The sequence below is a fragment of the Artemia franciscana genome, chromosome 9, assembly GCF_032884065.1.
Source record: "Artemia franciscana chromosome 9, ASM3288406v1, whole genome shotgun sequence".
In the NCBI taxonomy this organism is placed as follows: domain Eukaryota; kingdom Metazoa; phylum Arthropoda; class Branchiopoda; order Anostraca; family Artemiidae; genus Artemia; species Artemia franciscana.
The window spans coordinates 23,087,383-23,100,467 of record NC_088871.1 but is presented as its reverse complement, the minus strand read 5'-3'; the positions used below and the strand labels follow the sequence as shown (position 1 = coordinate 23,100,467).

The 13,085-nt window shown below is 35.7% G+C and overlaps 1 protein-coding gene across 3 annotated transcripts in view; it reads right to left on the bottom strand.

Moving 5' to 3' along the window:
• The window catches only part of LOC136031158 (glutamyl aminopeptidase-like), a 61,288-nt gene that overhangs the window by 40,196 nt on the left and 8,007 nt on the right, over positions 1-13,085 (bottom strand). For all 3 annotated transcript variants that reach the window (XM_065710492.1, XM_065710491.1, XM_065710490.1), the window contains exons 3-5: positions 12,282-12,470; positions 5,677-5,828; positions 1,590-1,723 (exon numbers count right to left, since the gene is read on the bottom strand). In XM_065710492.1, the coding sequence (XP_065566564.1) occupies positions 1,590-1,723; positions 5,677-5,823 (281 nt within the window). In that variant the 5' untranslated portion in view covers positions 5,824-5,828; positions 12,282-12,470. The remainder of the gene's footprint in view (positions 1-1,589; positions 1,724-5,676; positions 5,829-12,281; positions 12,471-13,085) is intronic.

The window sequence follows — 13,085 nt, the reverse complement described above, 5'->3', positions numbered from 1 at the left end:
ACCCCAAACTTCCTCCAATGTCACCAGATCCGGTCAGGACTTAAAATAAGAGCTTTGAGACACGATAACCTCCTAAATATCAAATTTCATTGAGATCCGATCACACGTTCGTAAGTTAAAAATACCTGATTTTTTTTAGTTTTTCGCAATTAATCCCCCCCCCAAATGCCCCAAAGAGAGCAGATCCGGTCCGGTTATGTCAGTCACGTATCTTAGACAGATTTTTATCCTTCCCATCCAGTTTCATCCTGATCTCACCGCTTAAAGTATTTTCTAAGATTTCCGGTTGCCCCCAACTGCCCCCCCCCTAATTACGCTGGATCCGGTTGAGATTTAAAATAAGAGATCTGAGTTACGAGGTCCTTCTAAATATGAAGTTTCATGAAGATCCGATCACTCCTTCGTAAGTTAAAAATACGTCATTCTTCTAATTTTCTAGAATTAACCCCCCCCCAATAGAGCGGATCCGTTCCAATTATATAAATCATGTATCTAAGACTTCTGATTATTTTTCCCACCAAGTTTTATCCCGATCCCTCCGATCTAAGCGTTTTCTATCATTTTAGGTTCCCCCGCCCCAAACTCCCCCCAATGTCACCAGATCCGGTCGGGATTTAAAATAAGAGCTCTGAGACACGATATCCTTCTAAATATAAAATTTCATTGAGATCCAATCACCCGTTCATAAGTTAAAAATACCTCATTTTTTCAAATTTTTCAGAATTAACCCCCCCCCCCTCCACAACTACCCCAAAGAGAGCGGATCCGTTCAGGTTATGTCAATCATGTATCTAGGACTTGTGCCTATTTTTCCCACCAAGTTTCATCCCGATCCCTCCACTCTAAGTGTTTTCCAAGTTTTAGGTTTCCCCCTCCCAACTCCCCCTCCCCAATGTCATCAGATCTGGTCAGGATTTAAAATAAGAGCTCTGAGATACGATATCCTTCTAAATATTAAATTTCATTGAGATCCAATCACCCTTTCCTAAGTTAAAAATACCTCTTTTTTTCAATCCCCCCCCCAATACCCCAAAGACAGCGGATCCGTTCCGGTTATGTCAATCATGTATCTAGGACGTGTGCTAATTTTTCCCGCCAAGTTTCATCCCGATCATTCCACTCTAAGTGTTTTCCAAGATTTTAGGTTTCTCCCTCCCAAATCCCCCCCTCAATATCACTAGATCCGGTCGGAATTTAAAATAACAGCTCTGAGACACGATATCTTTCCAAACATCAAATTTCATTAAGATCTGATCAACCGTTCGTAAGTTAAAAATACTTCAATTTTTCTATTTTTCCGAATTAACGGGCCCCCCACTCCCCCCCCCCCAGATGGTAAAATCGGGAAACGGGAAACTATTTCTAATTTAATCTGGTCCGGTCCCTGACACGCCTGCCAAATTTCATCGTCTTAGCTGACCTGGAAGTGCCTAAAGTAGCAAAACCGGGACCGACAGACCGACAGAATTTGCGATTGCTACACTTGGTTAATACCAAGTGCCATAAAAAGATTCTAGAACTGTGACAGAGTTTCTAACTCAGCCGTTTTAATTTTTGGGTTCAATTACGTCTAATACTAGAGTTCATACCTTGTCCGATTCTTTGAATTAGTATACTTTGACATGTAAACTCCCTCAAGGCTTTCTGTAAGGTTTCCATCGAATCGAATTCCAAGAGTATAATTTTGATATGGAAAAAGGCTTCCTCTCGTTTCTAGATAAATCTGTAAGAATAAATTCCCGTCATTGATTCGGATGGAGCATAACGACATTGTTGAAGCATTGCAAGTAGCAAGCTACAAATGCTTTCTATATGATTCTTGACTGTACAAGCTAATTTGAATGAAAACGTGCAACCAAATGTCCAATAATCAGTAATTTAGGAAATCAAGCTAATAAGAGAATTTATTTTTGCTGAAAAAATAAAACAAAAGGATAAGGAAAATGCAAAAAAAGGCATCAGGCCAAGAAAATAAAAAGAAATATTAACAGTTTGAAAACTTCATCAGCAATTTAGCAAGGCACCATGCACATTTTTAAAGGTATCACCAGAGATGGGAGAATCATCCCTCTTTGCTTGGGATTTGATAGCAACTGACTCAAACTTTGGAGATAAATGTAATATGAGTCATAATCCTTTATGAGTTTATAACCTTAGCTGCGGAGGAGGGAGAGGGGCTGAAAACCAACATTTTGCGCCAGAGACTTTTACCTACTTTCATCCAATTTTCACTTACTTTTTAAACAGCATTTGGAGCAAAATAAAACCCTAAAAACAGCTATGCATTTCAGCAATCTAAGGTAGAAAAACTATCAACTCCTAAGCATTTCTCTCGTCGAAAATAAAAAAAAAAGAAAAAAAGAAAACCTAGTTTTACAGTAGTGTTTAGTACAACTTGTGTACGACGGTTCTTTAAGTAGGGGTAGGGCTTCAGTCCTCCACATGCATTCCAACAGGATTGCCCACGACCCTCATAACACTAATCTTAATTAGTATTCAGTCTAAATTTGGGACAAATCTTTTCATACTGATTGAAACCATCCCTGAATTTCCATTGCTTCTAATATTCATCCTACCTTGTTCATCAAATTTAATTTGAATTCATAATATGACATTAGGGTACTCTTAATAAATAACATTTCAAAGGCTAACTAAAAGCTAATTTTAGATTTGGAAAAGTTTGTTTTATTATGATAAATAACATACATACAATCAGGTGACATATCTTCAAACACTTATGAAAAATCATTACGATTTGTTACGATTGTAGTGCTAAAAAGACCTGTCGAACCAATAAGACGCGAAATTTTCAACGTTCTATCAATGTAGAATTCTTCTGTCGCCAAAAAATATTGAAGATTGAAAGTTCATTTCAGCTTGATAATATAAATGGTAAATTCATTCGAAAAAGGAGTTTGTTACTAAGCTTCCACATAGTTACATACCGACTCTTTATTAAAGTACGGTCCTCATTTATGATCAATATTCGATTTGTGGAACGAAAACCAAAAGCCTGTTATTATATAGACATGAAAATAAATGTAAATTAGAAATTTGCTTAATTACCGTTTTATTCTTTAGTTTCAAGTCATGGACGGCAAATCAACATTGAAAAATGTAAATTACACAATTGTATTATTACCGTTTTATTCTTTAGTTTCAAGTCATGGGTGGCAAATCAGTAATTCAAGTCGAATTGAAAAAAAAATCTAGGGTGAATTCTATTTTTCTTCCTGTTTATGCTTTACAGAGGCTAAGATAACCTGTTCCTTATTCCATTGTGATTTCTGAAATATTCAAATTACAAAATAGCCTAATTATCCTGCTATTCTTCAGTTTTAAGTCAAAGTTTCTTGATCAATTCAATGTGATTTTTAATGTTTCTTTCCGTGACTTTTCTTTAGCTGTCCAATCATTTGCCGTTCCTCCAACTAATTCCTCCTTCCGGTTTATCCTTGACAGACTCACACAAGGTAATCTAACATATTCCTTCACACGTTGACGATTAACAGTTGACGATTAACACATTATAATCATCCCTGTCTCTTCTCTTCTAACCGCAAATTTCGTCGTCCATTGTTTTTATTTGGGATTCATTGTGATGCTTGTTGTCGCATGTCTTCTAGCCGCAGATCTCGTTTGCTCTTCAGTTTTGTTCATCATTGTCTTAGGAATTTTTCCATGCCTTTTTCTTTAACTTTTTTGATTCATTCAAAAATCATGGGTTGAGAAACAAAACTTCCAGCAAGGAAAAAAATGCTTCTTTCCTAGCTTCTCCTCAGTCGTTATATTTTTGCTTCAATTACGTTGTTATATAATTCAGTATTAACCAGGGATGTTCCAATCCCTATGCCTTCTGAAATATCTAAGTCACGCATTGGCGTAATCATCGCTTCATTCTTTAGTTTCAAGTCATAGGGTGGCAAATCAGTATTTTCAATTGAATTCGGATCTTTGAGGTTTGTTTCTTGTTTCATACCTTTTCCTTTGTCTGTTCAGAGTCGTTTGCCATTTTGTGTAATTTTGCACGCGTTGAAAATACTAAAACCGATACGATCAATCCTGGGGGTAAAATGATGTAATTTATGCTCTTGAAATGTAAATAAATATGACACTCGCATAACTTTTTTTTCCAAAATTACGGCTATAAACGACTTTTCTCAAACTCGCGACCTATCCAGATAGTCTTTTCAGGCCAGAAAATCCAATGGTACCAATCCCCCTCCCCCCAAAATATGGAGCCGTTTTCAAGGAAAAGTTATGCATACATATATACACAGTTGCTCGTTTAAAAAGGGTATATAAAATGAAGATATACTTCCACTTAACCCCTGCCCAAAGAGAGTAGGAAACTTGTATGAGTTGGGTCGTCGCAGACCTTATATGGGGGGGGGAGTCATCTTGGCAGCGTAGATTTGTTTGAACTAGAAGTTAATGATGAAGTACTTAAATTGTCGGCGAAACAAATTGAAACACTATAAGAAGCAGTAAAATAAGAAGAAATGACAAGATAACGAGATAAAGTTACGGTTGAATATTAATTTTCTCGTTATTACAGATCTGCTCGAACTTTAATCCCCGTCTCAAGAGGAGAGTCCTGTAGCCCCTATACAGTAGCAAGTGTTAATCATGGACGTATTTTTATATTTGACAATATTACATATTAAGATAAAAAGGAAATGTAAACATGAGGAGAATCATAGGCAGAAATGCGACAGCAGATGTGGTACAGTTAACACTGCAATACAGCTAGGCCAAATTTTTTAAGTTGATCAGAATAGAAACTTCTGAAATTTTGAATATCCAGACGTCTCAGAAATTCATAGGCCTTCCAAAATTATAGTTGACGTCAAAGTGTATTATTCAAAAATCGTCTACCCACTAACAAAACTAGAAGGCTACATCAGCTTTGAAGGCTACTAAGCTTTCTTCAGCTTTTTTTAGAGTTAGAATCGTCTCGCAGAAGTTATTGATTTTAAGATTGGTAAAAGACTACTGAGAGCTTTATGAATTCTTCTTTAATTTTCTGCAGACCACTTAAGAATTTTACTGTTTCTGTTCCGATTTTGTTGCTTCGGTTTTGTTTTTTCAGTAAAGCGCTAGTTTTTCAGGATTCCGCAAATATAGGGATATTTCACGAGTCAATTTGTTTAAAACAGTTTTTCAAGATATGTTACATAAGCTGCGAAGCAGTAATTTTTGTTTATTTTAAGTTCTAACTTCGCTTTTTATTTCCATCAGAAAAGCCTACTTTTTTCACATTTACTACAGTTTGAAAGTGTAAAAATCACTGAAATTAATGGTGTGACTATCACCAGCATCGGATTATTTTTTTTTTAGGAATTTTCCATCTTTTCTAAAAATGTAAAAATATTCTTTTGGTAATAATTTTGATTGATAATTTTCAACTTGATGGACTTTGACATATATTGAATCAGCGTAAAAAGATGATTCATTGCAAATACAGACTCATTTCTAAATGTTTTGTTTGCAGTTTCAATTACAATTCATGAAAGTAGTCCTTTAAATACTTTTTTTTGTCACTAGCGCTAAGAAAGTGAGTTTAAAATGCTTGTACTACGGTTAAAAACGGTGTTTAAAAGGTAATTCTCGAAGAGATATTTTTTGTAAGAAAAAAAAAGTCATTGAGGATTATAAATTTTTCTATCGGCCTACCTGTTGTAGTTCAATGCATTCATGGCTTCGTCGAATTGTCAGTTCTTTTCCTCTAACGTCTCTTAGCAGATATTCATTGATGGTCAGATTTCTGCTATGTAATATTATAAAGTTTGTTTCTTCTGTAACGTAAAACGTTATCCCCATTTGTCCTAAAAGGCAAAATCTTGCAGATAAATGAGCATCACTGAACAACAAATTTACTCTTCCCCCAAAAACTGGCAAGTGATTCGCTAGGGACACTTTTCCTAGACAGCGCAGAGCGAAATGAGTTAATTTGATTTCTTCTTTTCTTTGAGAAAAAGTGTAACCAAGTGAAGTGTGATAAACAAATCTCAAGTAAAGAAATAAAAGTAAGGCAAAAACTATACACAAGGAAAAGTCACGCAGAGGCAAAAAGAAAATTAAAAAATTAGGTTACAATGTTAACAAGAAAGCAATTAAATGCGGCAACATCAAGTATGACACAACCAATGTAAGACCTAATGGCACTCGAAGCCTCTTAATAGCAGCATGTGTCGGCGAGGAAGCTGGGACGACTGAGGAGGCTAAGGAGCGGAGAAAGAGTGTAACAAGGTTATAAAAGTTTGAAAAAATGTTCTCAGTGTAGGTATTGGAAATAAAGACCTAGTAAAGTGCAAGCAAATGGTATCCTTCTTTCTTTTAAGGAGGTAAGGCTCGAACCTATAAGAAGGAAGGAGGATGAGATTTTACACTCCTTATAGGTGATCCTGAAGAAACGCGTCTGGATAGAATTGATTTGTTACTAACTTCACTGTAAAGATGGGGATGAGAGATTGCTCAAGCATATACCAATAACAGCCTGACTAGGATTAACATACAAGAAGGGGAGGGATCCCAGGGCGTTTACATTTGCTCAACAGCTTAAATAGGGAGAACCATCTATTTGCTTGTTTAATGATATTTGAAAAAAACACTTGAGGTTATTGGAAACGGTAACACCAAGGAGTTTAAAATGTTTAGGTAACATTTCGACTGGGATAGGGAAAAAACGAAAGGAGGTTTCAGGAAGTTTTAGTCAGATCTTGATTTAAGAGTACTCACTTCCATATTTTGGGCCTTAGCTTCGTCTGAACGCGGACTAGGATTTCATAGGGGTAACTTTTAATATTTCCATGAGTCCATCCTGTCATTCACATAATTTCACCTTTGAGGGAGGGAACTCACTAGCAATTTAATTGACCATTGCAAGAAATAAAAGTGACAAAAACAAAGTTCCTTGAGATTTCATGGCAAATTTGAAGGTTGCCAGTGAATGTATTTTTGTACTTTATTTATTTAAGAGGAGCAGTAGTAAGATATTATTTATTAAGAGATGTTCAATAGTAAGTGAATCAGTACGTGGTGGTCAACCAAGTCAGAAGCTTTTTAGAGGTCAACTAAGACAAGGTTTGGCCATACCTTTTGCTTTCCTAAGCTGCTTAAAATGGTATGTACAAAGTGCATATGGCAGGAGTTTGGCCCACATTACCAAATTATATGAAGCTAGTGCGTGTAATAATTTTAACTTTCAACGAGTCCCAAAGAAAGCCTTCGTATATTTCTGCAACAACTGGAATAAATGGAGCGTGCGAAGATGAAACTCAGCCATAAGATTTCTTCAGTATAGATGCTAAATTCACTACAATTTTTGGAGTTTTCCACATGTTGCAATTTGGTTTAAAAGATTTGCTAACGGTTTCACCATTTTGTCTGAAAAAGCTGTAATTAAATTGACCAGGATGTCCAAGTGGCAAGTTCTTGATTTTTAAAGCTCTTGGGTTTGGTTTATAACGTCGAAGGGAGGAATCAGGGGGAAGCAGGTATTTAGAGCAATAGATAGATTTCTGCAAGTGAAAGAGGGGAGGCTTTTTTACAATTGCAGCGGGATATTTAGTTTAAATCATTGGTAACTTTATTAGAAGTTTCATGAAGATGAAAATCGATTTCAGAAAGGTCTTGTCCACATATTTCTTCACTACTACTGTAACACTACTTGAGCTTATTAAAATTTACATTTTTAACTTTCTTTTGTGAGAGAGGATCCTTACTTAAGAGGTTTTTATCTTTTTTTGAAGAGAAAAAACTTTTCGGTCAGAAAAAACTTTTCATTCCAAGGCGTGGCCGGGCCCCTTCATCAAAGGATCCACCCTAACAATGAAAAGGATAAGTCCTAAATACTATACAAATTCCTAGTTTTTCCTAACAGTGTATTTCGCTATGTTCGCTACTTCAAAACTTTCATAATTTGCTACTTTGATCTATGTATTGGTTCAGCTGGTGAGACTAAAATCACGTTTGTTTTTCTGTTTTTCTTTTTGTTAGACAGATTTCTAAAAAAAAAAAGTTGCTGATAAATATTCGTGAAAATATAGATGGAAGTCCACCACCACTGAAAATAAAGAAAATATATAGAGCTTTAGCCCCACCCCAAGATATTTTCGAAAATCTACAAATATGATCTATGTATAATATATTATCAAACAGTTCGTGGTAACAAACTGTAGTAAGGAGCGACCCGGCTCAATAGTAACCAAAACCTCTAAAAAATGGAATTTTGATGCCAATAGTTACATCAAAAGAATCGCATTTTAATGCTGATTTCAAATATATGAGTTTCATCAAGATTAGTCTTTCTCGTCAAAAGTTATGAGAAAATTTGCCTTATTTTAGAAAATAGGGGAAAATACCCCCTACAAGTCATACGATCTTAACGAAAATCACACCATCAGATTCAGCGTATCAGAGAACCTTATTGTAGAAGTTTCAAGTTCCTACCTATAAAAATATGGAATTTCGCATTTTTTGCCAGAAGACAAATCACGGATGCGTGTTTATTTGTTTTTTTGCTTGTTTCCCCCCCCCCCCCAGGGATGATCGTATCGACTCAGTGCCCTAAAATGTCGCGAAAGGGCTCATTCTAACGAAAATTAAAAGTTCTAGTGCCCTTTTTAAGTGACCGAAAAAATTGGAGGGCACCTAGGCCCCCTCCCACGCTCATTTTTCCCCGAAGTCACCGGATCAAAATTCTAAAATAGCCATTTTATTCACCATAATCGAAAAACCTAATAACTATATCTTTGGGGACGACTTAATCCCCCGCAGTCGCCATGGGAGGGGCTGCAAGTTACAAACTTTGACCTGTGTTTACATATAGTAATGGTTACTGGGAAGTGTACAGACGTTTTCAGGGGGATTTTTTGGTTTGGGGGGAGAGTTGAGGGGGGGAGTTACGTGGGAGGATCTTTCCATGGAGGAACTTCTCATGGGGGAAGAGACTTTCAATGGAGGGAGTGCAGGATTTTCTAGCATTATTTAAAAAACAATGAAAAAATAAATATGAAAAGTTTTTTTTTACTGAAAGTGAGGAGCAGCATTAAAACTTAAAACGAACAGAAATTATTACGCATATGAGGGGTTTACCTCCTCGTAATACCTTGCTCTTTACGCTAAAGTATTTTTAGTAGTTTCAACTATTTATTCTATGGTCTTTGTTATTCAGGGGTCATTCTTAAGGTACTGGGACAAAATTTAAGCTTTAGTGTAAAGAGCGAGGTATCGACGAGGGGTGAGCCCCTTCATATACGCAATAAAAACATACGAATATAGAAGTTCGCTACGTAAGTTAATTCGTAAGTTACGTGTATTTTTTACTTATGAAAACGTTCGTAAAAAATTAAAAGTTATAGTTGCCTTTTTAAGTAATCAAAAAATTGGAGGGCAACTAGGCCTCCTCTCTCGCTCCTTTTTTCTCAAAATCTCCCATTTAAAACTATGAAAAAGCCATTTAGCCAAAAAAAAATTAATATGCAAATTTCGTCTTAATTATTTATGCGTGGAGAGCCAAGATCAAAAGATGCATTAATTCAAAAACGTCGTTTTTAATTGTTTTAAAAAGTAGAATTGTGGCAAAGAGTCAAACTTTAGGGTAAAGAGCGAGGGATTGCGGAGGGGACAACCGATTTCAAATACGGAGTAATTTCTGTTCGTTTTAAGTTTTAAAGTCGCTCCTTATTTTCAGTTTAAAAAAACTAGTTTTTTTATTTAATTTCTGAACGTTCTTGAGTTAATGCATGTTTGATTATGGCTCTCCGTACATAAGTTATTAAAATGAAATTTACCTATCAATTCTTTTTTTTGGCTAAATGGCTTTCTCTTAGTTTTGATCAGACGATTATGAGAAATAAGGGTGGGGAAGGAGGCCTAGTTGCCCTCCAATTTTTCGGTTACTTAAAAAGGCAACTAGAACTTTTAATTTTTAACGAACGTTTTTATTAGTAAAAAATATTAAAATTTGTAAAAATTAGTAAAATTAGTAAAAAAATTTGAATTTTGTTATTTTTGCCTGAAGAGAGATCATGGATGCGTGTTTATATTTTTTCTCCCAGGGCTGATCGTATTGAAATAATGGTCTTAGAACATCAGAAGAGGGCACATTCGAACGCAAATTAAAATTTCTAGTGCCCTTTTTAAGTGACAAAAAAGGACAAAGAATTGGAGGGCAACTGGCCTTTCTCCCACTCCCGTTTATTTCCCAAAGTTATTTGATCAGGATTTTTTGGGATAACCATTTTGTTCAGTACAGTTGGAAGATCGAATAACAAAGTCTTTAGGGGTAAAATGACCTCCCTCATAATCCGCCGGGAGAGGCCTACGACTTATGAAATTTACCCATTGTTTATATATAGTATTTGTTATTGAGAAGCATAAAGATATTTTTACGGGGGGATTTTGTGCTGTGGGTGGATTTTTATTTGGAGAATCTTCCTTGTGGAGGGAAATTTTAGAGGGGAGAATTCTAGGGAAAATTTTACGTTGGGGGAATTTGACAGAATTTCTATACAAATTCTTGTTAACTGTCTTACATTATCTTTGCCAACTCGATTTTGCATGTGGAGATGTTCCGGGGAATTATCTATGGGCTATTTTCCTCGTGTTTTGATTTCCAAAAAATTTCTACGGAGGGGCATTTCCGGAGTGATAGAGAAACCGATTAGAGATTATAGTCTTTTCAAATGAAAGTATGCTAAGGATAATTTTTCAAGCTGAATCGTCCGCAAGAAATTTCACGTGGGAGGGGGGGAATCAGCGGGGATGGGACTCTCTCGAGGGAATTTGATCGAGCATGTACTTTACTTCGGATGAAAATTTTCACGGAGGAGTTTTCTGCGAGGGGGGGGGGAGGTATATTTCATAGATGTAGAGCCAGATTTACCTGTATTACTTGAAAAACGAACAGGAATTAAATAAAAAAACATTTTTCTTTAACTGAAAGTAAGGAGCAGAATTAAAATTAAAAACTAACAGAAATTATTCTGTCTATGAAGGGTTGCCCTCTCTTCAATACTTTGCTCTTTACGCTAAAGTTTGACAGCATGTCCCAATTTTTAAGAATGGCTACTGAAACACAGGGACCATTCAATCAAATAATCATAATAGTAATAACATTTCACCCACCATCTACAAAAATAGATTATAGTGGAGTACTAAAAAAAAAATAATAAATAAAAATAATTTCTGTTCGTTTCGAGTTTGCTCCTTACTTTCAGTTAAAAAAAAACATTTTTTTTTAAATTTAATGTCAGCAAAGAATAATGCTAAACAAATGAATCATTCCATAATGTTCACTGCTAGTCAATCCCAATGCAACGGAAACTAAAGAGTATATAAAATAAAATCTATTTTCATACTGCTGCTTTGGTTTTATGGAAATGTCTATCATATAATTCCCTTTCCATCCTCCCCTCCACATACATTAGAAAGTCTGGGGGGATTTCTTTGATTTCTGCGCCAAACCATTTTGGCTTGCATTGACATTTTTTATCAGTGTTATCTTAATAGCGATGACATAATGACATAATCAAGAGCGATATGCCTCCCATGCATATTATCATACTTTTTTTTAGATGAAAAGAGTGGTACACAAGCTTAGAGAGTCGCAATGAGCCAAGAAAGCAAATAAGTTGAAAGGTCTTCTTTCATACGTGAAATGTTTCCATACACCCTCTTCCCCTTCATCCGCATCCCCTAGCTAAACCAATGGGCTTGATTCTTGAAGTTTAAAAAACAATGACTAGACTTGTGACGAGGCATGAATGTCTTAACTGTTTTTGTCAAACAACCATGAAACTTCAGGCCTCTAATAGTGTATAGAATAGAAATCAACTGATGCAAATGATTTTAAAATGACAAAAGCTAAACAACAACAGTGGCAGCAGAAAATCATACGAGGCTTGTATATGGAGTTTGGTATCCGCTCGCTTTAAGAACATTTTTCATTTCTATTGGTGTTTCATTTAGAGAGGCTTTCAGAAACTATAATTTGCTTTTTCACAATCTACTATTATTGGTATACCTAATCCACTTTGTCGCTGATCAAGTAACAAATGTTTTAACTAATTTCCAACCAAACTAGGCATAGGAATGAAAAGCAAGGGTACCAAACCCGCCGGAAATGACAACATGTAGCTTAACTGCTGAAACAAAACTTTCAGAGAAAGCAAAAAAATGGAACCGCTGAGGCCAATCGTAAAACTTGTGGGAGTTCTAACAACAAAAAAAAAAGTACAATCAGTCAGTGATTGAATCAGAACAACACGACTTACCTTTCAATGCTCTAGTCGTCAAATTTGGTCTTATTTGTATCCTGTACTTCAGAGGTCGAATAAATTTGGGTAGCCTTATATCTTTCCATGGGTACGCCTCTCCCGTCGTTGTGAGATAATTCGCCGAAGGCTTTCGCAGGCGATATCCTTTTGGTAGAGGAGGTGGTATAAACTCTGGGTATTGACATCCTACAAAAAGACGGAATTTTAGTATAACACCCTAAAAAAATGAATCTACCTTACCTTACACCGTAGGTCTTCTACGGCTATTTGTAGCACATGGGTAACAAAAGAAGAACAAATACAAACAAAAAGAAACAATTTTACCCGAATTTAAAGACTCAGCCTTAGAAAAACATCCTCGCTTGTTGGGTTAATTCTTTTCTTAATTCTATTAAATAAAAAATAAGTTTTTTAAAACTGAAAGTAAGCAGCAACATTAAAACTTAAAAACGAACAAAAATTACTTCGTATATGAAAGGGGCTGCTCCCTCATCAACGCTCCGCTCTTTACGCTAAAGTTTGACTCTTTCTCTCAACTCTACTTTTTAAAACTGTAAAAAACTTTAGCGTAAAGAGGGGGTGTTGATGAGGGAGCAGCTCCTTTCATATACGAAGTAATTTCTGTTCGTTTTAAGTTTTAATGTCGCTTCTTACTTTCAGTTTAAAAAAAACTTATCTTTTTTATTTAATTTCTGAACGTTTTTGAATTAAGGCATGTTTTGATTTTGGCTCTCCGAAGATGAATAATTAAAACGAAATTTGCATATTTATTTTTTTTTGGCTAAATGGCTTTCTCAGAGT